This window comes from Triticum aestivum, chromosome 6A (genome assembly GCF_018294505.1).
Source record: "Triticum aestivum cultivar Chinese Spring chromosome 6A, IWGSC CS RefSeq v2.1, whole genome shotgun sequence".
Lineage (NCBI taxonomy): Eukaryota > Viridiplantae > Streptophyta > Magnoliopsida > Poales > Poaceae > Triticum > Triticum aestivum.
In genome coordinates this window covers 152,938,924-152,956,037 of record NC_057809.1, presented here as the reverse complement: position 1 = coordinate 152,956,037, position 17,114 = coordinate 152,938,924, and the positions used below count along the sequence as shown (strand labels likewise).

At 43.6% G+C, this 17,114-nt stretch overlaps 4 protein-coding genes across 5 annotated transcripts in view; 1 reads left to right on the top strand and 3 right to left on the bottom strand.

Annotated features, from left to right (window-relative positions):
• The window catches only part of LOC123132580 (outer envelope protein 80, chloroplastic), a 7,072-nt gene extending 3,954 nt beyond the window's left edge, over positions 1-3,118 (top strand). Inside the window, exons 9-16 of the mRNA XM_044552406.1 lie at positions 209-362; positions 453-596; positions 809-879; positions 1,010-1,088; positions 1,172-1,287; positions 1,419-1,566; positions 2,329-2,398; positions 2,692-3,118. Coding sequence (XP_044408341.1) covers positions 209-362; positions 453-596; positions 809-879; positions 1,010-1,088; positions 1,172-1,287; positions 1,419-1,566; positions 2,329-2,398; positions 2,692-2,846 — 937 coding nt within the window. The 3' untranslated portion in view covers positions 2,847-3,118. The remainder of the gene's footprint in view (positions 1-208; positions 363-452; positions 597-808; positions 880-1,009; positions 1,089-1,171; positions 1,288-1,418; positions 1,567-2,328; positions 2,399-2,691) is intronic.
• A 469-nt stretch (positions 3,119-3,587) lies between these two features.
• Positions 3,588-9,166, bottom strand: LOC123132582 (zinc transporter ZTP29). 2 transcript variants are annotated; one of them, XM_044552409.1, is made up of 12 exons: positions 8,913-9,166; positions 8,310-8,368; positions 8,105-8,197; positions 7,926-8,015; positions 7,734-7,815; positions 7,577-7,632; positions 7,324-7,380; positions 6,594-6,634; positions 5,372-5,439; positions 5,234-5,290; positions 5,040-5,157; positions 3,588-4,116 (listed from the first exon to the last, which is right to left on the bottom strand). In XM_044552409.1, exons 1-12 carry the CDS (start codon positions 8,974-8,976, stop codon positions 4,071-4,073), a joined length of 831 nt encoding a protein of 276 aa, XP_044408344.1. In that variant the 5' UTR covers positions 8,977-9,166; the 3' UTR covers positions 3,588-4,070. The 2 variants fall into 2 exon arrangements, with proteins under 2 accessions (XP_044408344.1, XP_044408343.1); XM_044552408.1 differs by having other exon boundaries at positions 7,734-7,818; positions 8,913-9,161.
• Positions 9,167-9,522: 356 nt separating this feature from the next.
• On the bottom strand, positions 9,523-10,364 carry LOC123132583 (arabinogalactan protein 23). Its single transcript, XM_044552410.1, has one exon. It carries the CDS (start codon positions 10,030-10,032, stop codon positions 9,802-9,804), a length of 231 nt encoding a protein of 76 aa, XP_044408345.1. The 5' UTR covers positions 10,033-10,364; the 3' UTR covers positions 9,523-9,801.
• A 1,362-nt stretch (positions 10,365-11,726) lies between these two features.
• On the bottom strand, positions 11,727-14,726 carry LOC123132581 (chaperone protein dnaJ 6). Its single transcript, XM_044552407.1, has 8 exons — positions 14,451-14,726; positions 13,291-13,389; positions 13,113-13,214; positions 12,973-13,032; positions 12,775-12,881; positions 12,590-12,672; positions 12,320-12,410; positions 11,727-12,191 (listed from the first exon to the last, which is right to left on the bottom strand). Exons 1-8 carry the CDS (start codon positions 14,559-14,561, stop codon positions 11,990-11,992), a joined length of 855 nt encoding a protein of 284 aa, XP_044408342.1. The 5' UTR covers positions 14,562-14,726; the 3' UTR covers positions 11,727-11,989.
• Positions 14,727-17,114: the final 2,388 nt, after the last annotated feature.

Below are 17,114 nucleotides of genomic sequence, written 5' to 3'. Positions count from 1 at the left end.
CGCCAAAGTTAAGATGACCCTCCAAAGCCCAAGGCCTTTATGAACTGGCAATTTGTAGATTTTGGTTTTAATTTTATTATTTACTCAGTACAGGATTTCTAATACCATATGTAGCCTATAAGATTTTGTTATGTATTTTAGATCTTGTACCTGCCTACAGGAAGTTCTACATCTATTTTTTTTCCCTCACACTGGAATTTTTAAACAGCTTTGCATATTCTCAGCGGAATGTTTTTGGAAGGAACAAGAAGTTGAATCTCTCACTAGAGAGGGGCCAAATAGATTCTATATTTCGTTTAAACTACACTGACCCTTGGATTGACGGTGACAATAAGAGGACCTCCAGAACTGTCATGGTTCAGGTATTTACCTTTAGTATGATATCACCACAGTTCCATGATTCCATCAGCTGCGAATCATGTGCATGCGCTTATGATAGTTTTCCTTGTCAGAACTCTAGGACCCCTGGAACACTTATCCATGGTGGGGAGCATCCTGACCATAGTCCTATTACAATTGGACGGGTAACTGCTGGCATTGAATATAGTCGACCTTTCAGGCCTAAATGGAGTGGTACTCTTGGATTGATATTTCAGGTAAACACGTGAATAATAGTTGTAGTAATCGATTCACCTTTCCCCCTGCATGTAGGCCTGCTAGCAAAAGTCTAAAGTAGACAGAGTCGTGTACTTGTGTGATGTCGGTACTAACTTTGTTGATTGAACCGTATAAATATGCATTACTGTTTCCTTTGCTTACCTCTCCATAAAAATAGCCTAATTGTGTTCTGTTGACACTTTCTATGCAGCATGCTGGTGCTCGTGATGACAAAGGCAACCCTATGATCAGAGATTTCTATAACAGCCAATTAACTGCAAGGTCTCAAATCCTGATTTCTCATTCAACTTTAGTTTGTACCACAAGTATATACATAACAGTGTACACCACGAATACAGTTGTCAGATTAAGTTACTATTAGAAATGTGATGGTCCTGTCATGAAAATGCAGCGGCAATCCTTATGATGACACGTTACTTGCTAAGCTTGAAAGTGTCTACACAGACTCTGGAGACCATAGCTCTACAATGGTTAGTTTTTATCCTCTGCATTTTACTATTTTCTAATCTTGCCGTGACAGTTTCTTATATCCTACTGTTGTTACTACTTCCAGTTTGTTTTCAACGTCGAGCAAGGTCTGCCCATTCTTCCGGAGTGGCTTAGTTTCAACAGAGTGACAGCCCGTTTGAGACAGAGCTATGAAATTGGTCCTGCCCGACTTCTTCTAAGGTATGTTTTAGTGCATGCCGTGCCGTTGATGGACAAGAGTGAAAACATCAGTTTAACCTGGACGTTTCCACACAGTGGACTTACATTTTGTTGTTATGTTACCTGATACATCATTTTATACTATGATCCAGTGCTTCTGGAGGTCATGTGGAGGGGAACTTTTCGCCTCATGAAGCATTTGCAATTGGTGGGACAAACAGTGTAAGAGGATATGAAGAAGGTGCTGTTGGTTCTGGCCGCTCATATGCAGTTGGTAGTGGTGAAGTCTCTTGCCGCTTGGTAAGCCTTGCCTCTCTTTTGGCAATATTAAGTTATTTGTCTAAACTTAACATTTACATGAAACACCTCTAGATAAAATGCACACAACCATATGCTATTCTCATAAAAACCAGTCAGCAACATCGATACACACATATCAAGAAGAAATTCTTATAAAAAACAGTCGGCAACATCAATAAACGCATATCAAGAAGAAACTATAAGTGTAGTATTTGAATTAGTTTGCAATTTTAAGATGAAGTCTTATTTGCTCGTATTTAAGAATGTAACAGTAAATCGATTATTTTGTTTGAGACAACAACAAAAAACTACACATGAAGTTCAGTGTAACATCTCCAAATCCGTGCTGGACACCTATTAACTGCATCATGCACGCGTGCGACCAGGTACGTGTGCATGCATGGTGCCTGTTACTTCAGTTCTCCGTCACCTGATTTATGCTAACACTATCATGGTTTTCGCTATCTTATATTTGTTTCAATGACTACCAATTTGGAATTATTTCTATACTTGTGTCAACGATCCAATGATTTGTTACTTGTCATACATGATTTCATGGCTGGAAAATTAGTACTTTAATCGTGGACTTTTCATGATTGCTACCTGCAATGAAATCAAATGCATTTGCATTAAAGAAAAATGAAATCAAATGCATTTGATTAGTTCTTGTGATACTCTGATGCATGTCATGCTTGCCGTATGATTTGCATTAAAGAAAAAATCAGCCTGCTTTGATTACTCACAGTTGTCATTTCCATGTAGTTTGGTCCCTTGGAAGGTGTTGTCTTTGGTGACTATGGTAGTGATCTTGGCTCTGGTCCAACGGTTCCTGGTAAGTCATGTTGTACTCACATTTTGCTGTGATAGTATAATTTAGTCCAGGTCTGTGGTCTCTAAAGCAGGCTAGTTCTGTACTTGTACTCAAATTCTCGAAGCCACGTTAGATTCAGAATGAAGAAAATTATTGCTTTTAACCCTTATTCTAGTTAGAAGATTTTGCTGCTGCTGGAACAGGCCTGACAGGGCTCCACCTCCAGATTTCGAAGAGCAGATTTTATGTATTAGCTCTTCTTCTCACAAAAACCTCTTCTCACTTGCGCAATCTATCGTCGTTTTGTCTTTTAGGTGACCCAGCAGGGGCCCGTGGGAAGCCAGGAAGCGGCTACGGGTATGGTGTTGGTATCCGTGTGGACTCCCCACTGGGACCTTTGAGACTTGAATACGCTTTCAATGACAAACAAGCAAGACGATTTCACTTTGGTGTTGGGCACAGAAATTAAATTATCGAGGTGGCTGTTGTTTGATCTCTGTCAGCCTTAATCTGATTTACTTGCACTGGTAGGGATAGTGCCATTGTCTTTGCGATGTCGATACAAGTTTCCGCAAAGCAAATTTTGTGTAGCCCAGATTGCCTGAACATATACAGTTCTTTGCTTCAATCTTGTAAACTTTGCTGGAAGCCGCAACCAGAGAAAGCTCTCCAGCTGACAAACTGCGGCGTTTTGTTGATATGAAATTTGAGCTAAGAAATCAAAATTGACGACCTGTGTAAGTAATGTGCACACACTTGCCTCAATCCAGCAAGCCAAGTCTGCATGTGATGCAGTGCCTCCAGGTACCCATCCTTGCGAGGTGGTTTGAAACTTTGAACAATTTGGCCAACCTATATTCCTGGGAATGTCACCATGTTCAGCTAGGACTTACCTCGTCTCCAAGTTTGTAATGATAATCTGCTACGAACTTTGTCGTGTTATGAATTGTAACTAACTACGATACTCATGCGCAACATCTTGCAATTCAATCGGGGGTATTGTGAACGACAGCAAAACAGTCATGGCAGGAGAGAGAACTTGGTGAAGGTGATTGATTCTTCACCTACGGTTCATAATTTTTGCCCCTACCTTTGGATGAAATCATAATCTAAGTAGACCCAGTCTAGAAATTCTAGCACCAAAGTTGCAACAGGCTGTTTGGAAACAATAACCCAAAGCAAGATTTTTAAAAAAAATACTCCATGCCAAGAGCAAAAGAAATTGAAGATGTATAAACTTGGAACAGAATCAAGGGTTAACAGGGCAATTACAGCCTGCAGGCCATGATTGTGGGCAGGTTTTTAACGTGTCAAATTGACAAAAGAACCGCAAATCTGTTCTAGTTGCATCCTGTTACTGGACAACAAGCCCGATGGTTGTATTCAGATACCCGTCACCACATATGGTTTTCTGAAACAACAAAGTGAGGGATGTCCAGCCACCACATACGGGTCGCCACACTGCTGTTTTTTCCTAGTAAAACTGTCAGACACAATGACCAGGAGTAATAGTGTATGCTACACGTGGCCAATGCAACGTTCTGGCCATAATTCTTGCTTCTGAGCAACGAACCTTCCAAACCCCACGCCCCTTGCCTTGCAGATCGCAAGAAACGGTTGATGTATGGCGAAGTTCTCAGGCTTCAGAGGACACTATGAACAGCTGGTATAGTTGCAGCGGTGCGGTCATATGTTACAAGCTGATCTCCTTGGGTAGGCTGATCTCCAGGAAATACAAGCTGCCAATGTGGAATCGCGAATTAGGCATGTAGAGAAAAGAATAATGTGTGCTGCTTATTTTTCAAAAATATAAAAATGTCCTCTGCTTTCAAGGCATGGGGCCATGTATAATAACCGTAATAATGAACAGCAATTTTGCGTCAAAATTAGCATGTACTCCCTCCGTTCGGAATTACTTGTCTCGGAAATGGATGTATCTAGAACTAAAATACATCTAGATACATCCATTTCTGCGACAAGTAATTCCGAACAGAGGGAGTACATAGTGATCTAAACGCTCTTATATTTCTTTATGGAGGGAGTACATGGAAGTGTGAAGGAATGTAGGTTATGCATTTGTACTGTGAATGCGTATGACAGGTTACTATTGATGATCACATTAATGCATATGGCTGCCGACCGAATTTACTCAGGTCAATATTTTTGTTTGGGTGAAGGGACCAGTATGTTTAAGCCTATTGTCAAACACTGCTGCAAACATATTATTATACTAATGCAACCTTCATGCCATAAATTCACCCTATAGATGATAGAACATAAGTCATTACTCATTTTCTCTACGATGCACTCACTGCCAACAACATATGATGTCAATCTCCTACTCCCTCCGTTCCAAAATAGATGACTCAACTTTGTACTATTAGTACAAAGTTGAGTCATCTATTTTGGAACGGAGGGAGTACGATACTGTCACCTACTCCCTCCGTTCTAAATTACTCGTCGCAGAAATGGATGTATCTAGAACTAAAATACATCTAGATACATCCATTTCTGCGACGAGTAATTCGGAACAGAGGGAGTAGAATACAAGAACTCAATTACCACCCTCTAACATGGATATTAGTCGTTTTTTCTCAAATCACAGAGTAGAAGTGCTTCAGAACTATACAGACAAGTCCTTTGTGCAGAAACATCAACAAACCTCGCAGACATGACGGCCATGCCAACAAAGACTGCTTTGACAGCTTGCTTCTGACCAGCATAGTCAAATGCTAGAGGTAACAACTCATGCAAAGTGAGGAAAGCCATAACACCACCAACTGCGTAAAGACAAATGGGAAGTCAACAAAGTACTAAGCATGAAATATCACGGTTTAGCTCTACTAACAGACTAACCTGATGCAAGTAGGCCTTCAAGAATTTCAGGATTTAAGTTGCTCGGAAACAAGACAGCTGCAGTAATCACATTTGGCATCAGTGGTCGATAGGTTATTAAAGAATAAACTTACAGAAAGGCTCACAAAAATAGCATACCTACAAAAAATACCCCTAGTGGCTCAGCCAAACCAGAGAGTGTTGCATATTTAAATGCTTGCCATTTGCTTTGATATGCAAGAAAGAAGGAAACACAGAGAAACATTATCAGCTGCAAAAAAGTAAGTCCAATAATGACAATAGGAATAAAAGGAAATATTGAGCTATAAAGGGAAATTCTAATTTCCCTTCGTTCTAAAGTACAATGATTTCAAACATGGTCATGCTTTGTAGGTAGGGATGAAAACGGAGCGGAAAGGGACGGAACTGAGTGCTATCATATTTGTTTTCACATTTTTTTGCAGAAGCGGAAACGAATACAGAAACCCCGGAAATGAATACGGAAACATATACTACCAGAAACGCATACGGAGCCCCGGAAATGAATACGGAAACATATACTACCAGAAACGGATACGGAGCGAATACAAAGCGGATACGGAGACAGAAATAGGCATTGATCGGAACTTAAAAACCCCTTGAATCATAGAGAAATACACACAAAAACAAACAAATTTAATGAGTTGTTAACATGGCTACAAAATAATATCATTATGTTAGCAACTTAGCGTAGTATTGTAGTAGTACCGGACAATTGCGTATAGGGTCAAGCTGAGTACATGTGTGGTAGTAGAAGTTGGGCCTCAGATCCATTCTACTAATTGTGTCATTGTGTTCTCTTTGGTGGTTGGGCTACAAAGCAGCTATAGGTCTATAGTAAAAACAGAAATTCCATATCCACGGAAACGAAAAGTTCCGTTTCCATGCATGTTCCACCGGAAAACACCGTTCCATTTTTGTTTCCGTTTCCGCATAAAAAATTCCATTTCCACTTCCGTTTTGTAAATTTCCGTTTCCGTTTTCATATTTCCTCTCCATTTCCATTTTTCCTCGGGAAAAACGGAAAGTTTCCACTCCATTTTCATCCCTACTTGTAGGTACTTTGGAATCCAATCACCCTTTAAGACTGGAGGAACAGATAAAGCTCACATAGCCGAGATCAGAGTGGCTCACCACATTTGAGAAGTTCTAAGATTGTATGTCATTTAATAATAATGCATAACAAGCATGACTTATATTTGTGTAACCAACTTATAACATTTGGCTGCAGAAAACCAAGAATTCGTAGCATTTGCGCTAGTGGACTCAAGACTCGTTTTGAAAGATGGTGTGAACTACAAACTTCACTAATTATTCATCTCTACATGGGGAAAACAGGTACCTTTTGGTAGCAAAATAGAGTGGCAGAGCTACAGCAACCCCCTGAGAAGGTAAAAAGTGTCAACTAGTTAGGATAGTAGATCAAAAAGAAAATTGGCAACATGTCAGTCTGTCAGTAGTCTCGGATATACTCCCTCCGTCCCAAAATAAGTGTAACTCATTTAGTACAACTTTGTACTAAATCAGCGACACTTATTTTGGGAAAGAGGGGGTACGATTTTGTAGAACTATAGCTTCTTTTGAATGTCTCTCCATAAAATGGAATTATTTAATTTTCCGTGATAGATCCTGCTAACACAATTTGCAAACTCTCCCTTGTACATAATAATGTGTTTGATGCCAACTAATTCTAGTATGGTCACTAAGCATCAAACTGAACTACACAGATCAAAAGGAAAATATAGAAGTTGGATAGTGCGGAGACCTAGCAAATATCAGAATACTCAAAACTTCATGGCAAAACAAGCACTGCAAATGAGTTAAGATTCATCATGGCCCTCTTGTCTTGTCATGAATTAGTTTGCCATGAGATTGAGCTTTCATATATCAAACCTATATATTGACTACCTGGTGCAGTATAACAAACAATTTTTTTATGGCAGTTGAATCTTCTTACAAAGAGCACCCCAAGGGCTATCCTAAGTGCCAAACTGCCAATGATGCAATATATAACTGCAGATAAGAATTCTTAGGCTACTTAACCAGAAAGGCTGATAGGTTGATTTATATACCTCGGGTATGTTATGTAAAGCAATAGCAATAGCCAAGTTAACTCCCACGCGAAGACCCTGCATTTTCGTTATAACCGAATATAATTAGTGCAAGCTATAAATAATAATAATAAGGTGCATGAACTCTTTGAAAACCAAAACAACCAAGCTATGCTCCAGTAATTTTTCTACTGTAACAAAATGCGAGGTGCAGAACGTCCTCTCAGCAAATCAATGATGCCACTACACTGAGATGAATGCACGACGGCATTACCTTCACGGATCCAAGAAATACCGCCATTCCCTCGGGAAAATTGTGCAAGCTAATTCCTGCAGCTCAGAATAAGTACAAAGTCAAATGATTGTGATGAATGTTTGACTTCAGTCAAAGCAAATATGCTGAGTATATAAAAACAGAGGCAGTAACTTACCAACAGCAGTAATGATGCCACTGAATAAGACTTGGCGGCGATGTTTTTTCATCATATCTTTGCCCGACCCGTCATCATCAGTCTGCTTTCCACAAAAGAAAACCAACTTCTATTCAGCCAACTTATTTTGGTTAGAAAACAGATTTGATATGAATGATGCTGGAAACATCCCCGAGGATTGTTCATTCCAACCTTTTTCTTGCTTGCATCAGTTGTTGGCACAAAGGTTGGCTCTGGAATAAACTTGACAACGAACCCAAAGAAAAGAACTCCTGCAAAAAACTGCAAAATACCGCAATGTGTTATCTGAGATAGACTGAAATTTCATTTCATGAAACAGATTCTAGAACTGCAAGAAAGATCCAACCGACCCATAGATTGGCCTTCAAGAAGCCAATGGAGTTGAGTGCGTTGTGTGCCAAGTCTAGAAACGAGATGCTCAACATAAGTCCAGCAGCAAAACCCTGCATGCAGCATGAGCAATACATAGAGCACGAACAATCAGACAACCATCACTAGTTCACTACTCACCTAAACGACAGATAATCAATAACTTATGAGAAGACAGTTGATGACCTGGAGGAGGCCGAGCCTCTTGAGGTCAGGGGAAGGGTTGACGATCACAAGCAGCGCACCTGAAGACACAAATCTCGGGCTCAGCTTAAGCGGTCACAAGGAATCCTCGCAGGATATCAAGTAGAAGCATGAGAAACTGCTAACTAGGACGTGGAGGCGCAATGGGCAACCGTGTTAGGCCAACAAGCAAGGTTTGCCGTTACTACCTGTATCTGAGCGTCGTAAAAACGATAGGAAAGCCATAATAGCCTCAGTGTGGAACTGGCTTTGGCGCTCTGTAAATCAGTCTGACAGGCCCCTGGACTACTAGCTTCATCTATCTATGCATTCTGATGAATGTTGGGCCGCGGCGATTGATGACTAGTTGTCCTGCTTGGGTTCATGTAACACGGCAAAAAACTCCGTCGCTTTGCAAATAGCAAGGCACTGGGTCCTTTTCTAATAATTCTGTAACACGACCGAACAAGAAGATGCTGGAATTATCCCCGAAAAGGCCGCGCAAACACTGAAAATCCTCAAGTCAGGCGGCACGGTGGCGGTCGAGCAGGCAAGCAGCCGAGTTGGTGCTCGGGGGGAGAGAATCCGTGGCGGGATGGCGCGTACCGAGGGAGGTGCTGAGGCCGCCGACGAAAGAGAGGGCGAGCGCCACCAGCACGTGCTGCTCCATCTCCGCCGCGCTCGCGCTCGGGGCTAGGGTTTGAGGGGCCGCCGGCCGAGGAGCGGGTGCGCGGGGAGAGGGGAGGGTGGGAGGAGAGCGGAGATACGACTAGTGGAGCGGAGGGATCATCAGGGAGGATGGGGATGGGTGGGAGGGAGGAATAGGGGAACTGCTAAATGCTAATCACGAACTGCTCAACTGCCTTTGTGGCATTTCAATCTATTTGTACTGTAGTATATATTTGAAATAAATAAAAGGCATATTGAAATCGTGAAAATCGTGGCACTACTGGTCTGTGCGGCATGAATCATGGTGCTCACTGCACCTTCTCCCCCGACCAGTTTTGTCGAATTCTTTTTTTCCTGCTCTTGACGGCAATCAATTTATATATCTTCTCAAAGACTATAGATTCCGAAAACGATAATCTTCTCAAAGATTCCAACCAAAACAAGCCCGTTGGCAACCGTCACCACTGCCACAGGCTAATCAAGAACCCGATGTCATCATCAAAAGAAAAAAGGAAAGAATAGACGGAGGCAACACGAACAGGTAGAATAGAATAGAATCACAGCAAATATCATTCAATTGTTCGAATGAAATGATAACACGGCGCCATTAGCCACGGGTTACAGACGCGGATTGGGTTGAGTTTACCAAACGGGCCGAAAAGAAGAATTACAAGCGCAGTTACATAGTACCGATAGATAATGTGTGGTGTAATCATCATAGAGTGGTCATTAGTTGATCGGTGAATTGGAATTAAATTAAATTGAATCAACCGACGCGTCTGCGTGGCGCCGCGTGGGAACGTGGGAGCGCGAGCTCCGGCCCGTCTCAGTGCAGGTAGTAGGCGACGAGGGAGACGAGGAGCGCGGCGGCGCCGGGCGCGCCGGCGAAGGCGCCGCTGGTGGCCGGGGCGGTCGCTCCGGCCGCTCCGGCGGTGGCGCCGGCGGCCGCGCCGGGGGACTCGGCCGGCGCCTCGGTGGCCGGGGCGGTCGCCGCGACCAGGGAGGCGGAGGCCACCAGGGCGATCAGCACGGCGCAGGCGATCTTCTTCATCTCCATGGCTTCTGCCTCCCTCTCCTCGCGGGTACGGGACGGTTGCACGGGGCCTGCGCAAAAGAAACAAACAGCAAGCGGCTAGGCGGTCGAGGAGGAGAGGTCGGCCGGCGAGGCGCGGTTTATTCCGGTGGTGGGAGCGGGGCGGTGGGGGGAGGGCGGCTCGGTCGCTCTCTGCAAGGCCTGGGAGAGGGTGGGGTGGCGCGGCGCCGCGTTTTGTAGGGCGCGCGAGCGGCCATGAGAGGGCCTCGCCTGGCCGTCGGTTGCCGCCCTGCCCAAATTAGGGTGCCCGGCTTCCGTGCGGGTGGCCATTAGCGCGCGGCGGGAGCGTGCGGCGGAGGGCATTGCCTTCGTTTGTGTGCTTGGAAAAATGGAACGGTGATGGTTAATCGGCCCGCGGAATATGAGTTTGATTAATTTAATCAGTTTTGATTGATTATCAAACGACCTACGGTCATCCCGTGGATACTGCACAACTCCCCAACTATCGGGTGAACCTACGACAACAGCTCGTGCACGCGCCCTAAGTCCATATGCGAGACATGACTGCTACCTCAAATGGATGTGTTATGCGTGTTCAGGTACCGAGGACGAAGCCATGGAGGAGCAAGGACGAAAAATGGAACGGTGATGATTAATCGGCCCGTGGAATATGAGTTTGATTAATTGAATTCAATTATCAAACGATTGCCCCTCCACGTTTTGATCTCATGTGACATAGAATGTGGAAGTATATTGTTTAGTAGCTTGTGACAGGAGGAAGAAAATCAAGCAGAAATAGCAGTGCCCAGTAACAGTTCAATCAAGTGCGATCGGGTGCCACTAGTACCTGTGAAGAACGTTCGAGTACCACGATATAAGAGCATCACTAGCCCATCCCTTGTACTCACCCGATCCATATCAATATCGTTGATTTAGTACAACTTTATGCTAAATCAACACTAAGTACTATGGATCATTGATAGTAACTTAATTCTCTGTCATTACTCATCCTTTAATTCTGAATTGAACGTGTTCTTCGTCTAGCGCGTCATCCAAAACTTAATCCTAGGCTGTCCACGACGTCCTCCATGGTCCTTGTCAATGGTTGTTTGCAGCGCTGTAAATGTTTGCGGCGCTGTAATGGATAGACCATATCTGCTGCTGCTGTTTGCGGCGCTGCAGATGTTGTTACTATACTCTAGTCCTCTGTAAAACTCCTCTCACTTATTGAAATGAAAATTTGCTCCGTCAGCGTTTTGTCAAAAAAAAGGACTTGATATCCAGAAAAAATCAAACACACTTTCTTGATAAAGAATCATTTCAAACGCAAATTTAACTACTTCATTGCATAATTAAACAACATTACCAAATTAACACCATACATAGCATAATAAACAGTCCATTACCAACTACATTACACTACATCAACATCGAACTATCTAAGATAAATTAGATACTAGGCACATAATACCAGCTTGATTAATCAACATCCAACTATCTAATATGATGATTAATCAACCCATGGTATGAGTTTGATCAATTGAATTGGATTACCAAACGATTCCCTTGCCCTTGAGGAAGAAAATAGTAGTACCAGCTTGATTAAAAATCCGCGTATCAATGAGTTTGATCAGTTGAATAGTAATAATTCATACCCACAACCTGTCGTCTCACACCTCCCTTCGGCAGGCATCAAAACCACTTTGATCATACGCGAATTAAACAGACTATCACCTGGCCATGCCGGCATGCCGAGGATTTCATTTCATTCACGGGACAGGACACTTCCACAGTTGTTCACATCTAAAACCACACCACACTTGCATTCAGTTACTTACACACGCCCACTCATAAAACAAAGCGACACTAGAGTTGCGACACAACCCCTCCACTCCAGTCCACTCAACACCCATTTTTTTCTCGAAGGGCCTGCATGCATGTCAAGATTCATATCATTTGCGCATGCATGTCAAGATTCATATCATTTGCGCCCCTTGGTGCGCTTCTTCTCAAGCCTCTGCCGAGCGCGCTCAAACTCCTCCTCCGTGGGCTCTGAGCTGCCCGCCTTGTTGTCGTCACACTTGGACATTATAGATGACAGAACAGAGTCAAACCGCTCCTTCCTCTGTTCCCTGCGCTGCGAGATCGCCAGGATGAGGTCGCTCTCCTGGCTCTTCTTTTTCCTATGGCAGTTTCAGGAGACAAAACAGTGCAGACTTAACATAAGCAGGTGATAGCGACTAGTATCTTGAGAGGATCAAACTGGAATGAAGTGTTTCAAGGGATGGATAAATGCTAGTAGGGAACTTACTTCACTCTCCTCTCCAATGGGTTTGTGGGTGGTTCTATCTCAGAAATCTTTTTAGCCCACTTCGCATACACTTTGGTGGACTTCAGCTCGCCTACAAAGAAAGGAGACGGTAAGATAATTGCGCATACAGAGGTTTTGAGGAGCCGGTTGAGTCAAACATGTAAAATCAAGCACTTTACTAGCACCTCGTTGTAGATTGTAGAAGAAAATGGGACAAGAAATCAATTATATATGGAAAAATCATAGTGGCAACAGTATATGATTATTTACCTTCAGCAATTGCCTGATCAATTATATCTTTGAAGCGGTGAGAATCAAGCTTGGCATCTGAGCAAATCATAGAGCAGAAAAGTCTGCACAAAAAGGCAGAGAGTTAGAAAAAAGGAAATGAAACACAGTTGTTCAGTTGCAGTTTATCAAGCTTTGGAGCAAACATTTAATCCAGCATCAATCACCTGTTCATGTTGCCCTTAAATTTTGTGTACAGTTCCTTTAAATCCTTTTTCTCAGAGTCTGACCCTCTGTACTTAGCTTCAAATTCTTCAATGTCAGCCTCTGTGACCTGAGAATAATTTAGACAAAGCAAGTTCATCATGCATTGTATAAGCAAATGGGCAACGTAAGGTTCTCACTGGCATGGAGCAAACACATACCTTTCTGTACACTGTTCTGAAGTACGCTTGGAGATTGTCTGCAGCTTCTCCAACCAGTGCCTAACACAAGGGAAAAGATTCAAGAATATAACACAGAAACTTAAAAGGTGGAAACCAAATTGCTAGGATTAGGTGCTCACATCATCATCAGTAATTCCAGTCTCATCATACAATGCCCTTTTCTCCTGGTCTCCAAGAATAGATATCACCTTCTGCAGCTGCTGAAATTTTTCGTTGGCTTCCTGACAACACATAGCATTTCAATTCAGATACATGGTACGTATTTACTACAACAAAGGTTCAGGGTTGAAATCCTACCTCATCTCCAGGATTCTTATCTGGGTGAAGACGCAAGGCCAACTTGTGATATGCCTTTTTTATCTCCTGTTGTGAAGCTGTGCTCTCAACCCCTAATATCTGCAGAAAGAAGGAAAAACAAGCATATTAAATGAGATGTCTGTCATACTAAGTGGAGCATATCAGCATAACAATTGTTTATTAAAGTACTCCTGTAGAAATTCAGACTTAATCCAATTTGAGGTCGCTGCCATGTACCCTTGCAGCTCTCTGCATGTTTATTTAAACATGGGTTTTCTACCATAGTAAGTGCAATCAAGTTGTATCCACCAACTGACTGCAACTTTGCAGAAACAAAAAAAAACTAGTGATGATGTTTGAGAAGAAACCATGAATGCAAGCACGGTGCAGCTTTTGTTCTTGTAACAAAAAATTATATCTTGGTTTAACTGGACATGAACCAGAAACTTTATATAACTCATGGAAGTGAGGACTGAATTCTGATCCATAAAGTGAATAAAAATGTTCCTATTTGCTAACATATGACTTACAGGACAATTGACACCTTTAGCTGAACAATGGTATGTTCCTGGATCGACGTATATATAGCAGCCCAGCAGATCCTAACTCCAAAATCCCAAGCAAACATCTCCCTTTCACATCCAGCCACATAACTGCTTGACCCCAGAAACAGGGCAAGGATAAAAGCCCTTTAGCACACTTACTAACCAATATGTGCGGCATGTGATCCTTTAACCCCGGCATATTTTGGATCCGAAATGGGCATGTGTCCGGTTTTGATATGAATTGACTGCGGTTCACTAGGCTACTGTTTTGTGTGAAAAAATGTCATGACAGCGGGGGAAAATATGTGTCCAGGTTTATACAAGCAGGTAACTAGGTCATAGGACTCCATATCTCGGGGCTAATCTCCTGTGTGCGCATGTTTAATCACAATACCCAAATACTACTAACACCTGAGTGATTAGCATGGAGATCCACGAGAAATTCCTACGGGAGCACCTGACTTAACAACGGATAGCCCTGAGCAGCGACATCAGACAAGCGTACATACGACGCCCGCCCTTACTGCTCATCCACGAATCCTAAACATCCGCGCACGATTCGATCAAACGCTAGCGGTGGAATCCGAAGCCCTAGGGTCTGGATGGTGGTATTACCTCGTAGAGGCTCTTGCTCTCCGCGGCGGCGGGGGCGGGCTCATCGCCGTTCATCTCGACGTCGTCGCCGTCGCTGTCGCAGGAAACCCTAGCCCTCCTCTTGCGGCCCATTCGGTGGGAGGCGGCGGAAGTGGGGGAAGTGGAGCAGGAGACCGTGGTGGTGCGATTCTTTCTTATAGCGGGCGAGGCTCGAGCGCGAGTGCGGGAAATTTTCCCGCGCGCCGGAAATTGGCGGACTCCCGTACCGGTACCGTCCCGATCAAAATGCTTGGGGTGCGGGGGGTGAACAGGGAGATAATACTAGTATGTTTTTTTCCGATGAAAAGGGGTTCCCGGCTCCATTTCATATAGAAAGAAACCACACGACTGGAGTACCAAGTTATTATAGAAACTCCAACTCCGAGAGAGCAGAATCGGCATTTTGCGCATAGGCAAACTAATGAGAGCTGCAAAGAGACTAAAGGTTTGTCCTTACCAAAGGGAAAACCATAATAATCAAGCCAAGACGCCTAGTCTGCATCTATTACAGAGGTAAAACGACCTTAGAAGAGGCTCGCAGGCCGGTGAAGAAAATCAGCAAAACCCTGAGAACACCACTTGAATAGAATATTGTTCATTCGGATGTTTGAGCTGATATTCAATGGTGGTTCTCCCTTCATGGTCGGTTGTTCCCATTGAGGGAGTCCTAGACTAGGGGGTCCTCGGGCGTCTGGACTATGTGATGTGGGCCAGACTGATGGGTCGTGAAGATATGAGATCGAAGATCTTTCCTCGTGTCCGGATGGGACTCTCCTTTGCGTGGATGGCAAGCTTGACGTTTGGGTGTACAGTTTCCTTTCCCTGTAAACCGACCTTGTACAACCCTAGCCCCCTCTGGTGTCTATATAAACCGGAGGGTTTAGTTTGTAGAGGCAATCATAATCAATCACCCTAGACATCTAGGGTTTAGCCATTACGATCTCGAGGTAGATCAACTCTTGTAACCCCTATACTCATCAAAGTCAATCAAATAGGAAGTAGGGTATTACCTCCATTAAGAGGGCCCGAACCTGGGTGAACATCGTGCCCCTGTCTCCTGTTACCTTCGATCCTAAGATGCACAGTTCGGAACCCCCTACCCGAGATCTGCCGGTTTTGACACCAACATTGGTGCTTTCATTGAGAGTTCCTCTGTGTTGTCGACGGAAGGATCGATGGCTTGCCTCGTCGTCAGTGACAAAATCACCTCTGGAAGGGCCCTAGTTCCCGGGCAGATCCTCCAGATTGGCAATTTCTCCATAAGCGCCCACCCGACCATTAAGCCCAAGACGGTCCCTCGGATTGCCAAAAATCACCTCCACATCAACCGTGAAAGTGTTGATAAGATGGATCCGGCGGATGTCTCGTCTTTAAACGAACTGCTAGATCGCATCGCCGCCCTAGGGGTCGCAATAGATTACGATCTGATTGGGCTTAAACCCGATCAGAAGGAAATCAGGTCTCCACCTGTCACCCACCTAGTGACTGTCGTGGAAGAACAACTTGAGGATACTACTCCTCCTATGTTGAAAACAAACTATGTCCGGATCTTCGAGCCCTACGAGCCAGACACTCATCGTCAAGATGAGATCATCTGTCCTCCGAACATAGAATTAGGTGTCGAGTCTAAAAAACCCCAGGACACTCCGGATCCTGGGCCAACGATCTCAGAAAATTTTCAAAATCCGGATTCCACAATGGGTCAGGGTTCGGATTTAAGACCACCCACCCACCACAATCAATACTCTCCAAGCAATTCCGGTCCCCTGGACATATGCGATTTAATGTATATACGACAACATGAAGGAAATATGCCCTAGAGGCAATAATAAAGTTATTATTTTTTTCCTTATAATCGTGATAAATGTTTATTATTCATGCTGGAATTGTATTAACCGGAAACAGAATACATGTGTGAATACATAGACAAACAAAGTGTCACTAGTATGCCTCTACTTGACTAGCTCGTTAATCAAAGATGGTTATGTTTCCTGACCATGAACAATGAGTTGTTATTTGATTAACGAGGTCACATCATTAGTTGAATGATCTGATTGACATGACCCATTCCATTAGCTTAGCACCCGATCGTTTAGTATGTTGCTATTGCTTTCTTCATGACTTATACATGTTCCTATGACTATGAGATATGCAACTCCCGTTTGCCGGAGGAACACTTTGGGTGCTACCAAACGTCACAACGTAACTGGGTGATTATAAAGGAGCATTACAGGTGTCTCCAAAGGTAGATGTTGGGTTGGCGTATTTCGAGATTAGGATTTGTCACTCCGATTGTCGGAGAGGTATCTCTGGGCCCTCTCGGTAATACACATCACATAAGCCTTGCAAGCATTACAACTAATATGTTAGTTGTGAGATGATGTATTACGGAACGAGTAAAGAGACTTGCCGGTAATGAGATTGAACTAGGTGTTGGATACCGACGATCGAATCTCGGGCAAGTAACATACCGATGACAAAGGGAACAACGTATGTTGTTATGCGGTCTGACCGATAAAGATCTTCGTAGAATATGTAGGAGCCAATATGGGCATCCAGGTCCCGCTATTGGTTATTGACCGGAGACGTGTCTCGGTCATGTCTACATTGTTCTCGAACCCGTAGGGTCCGCAATAAGGTTACGAT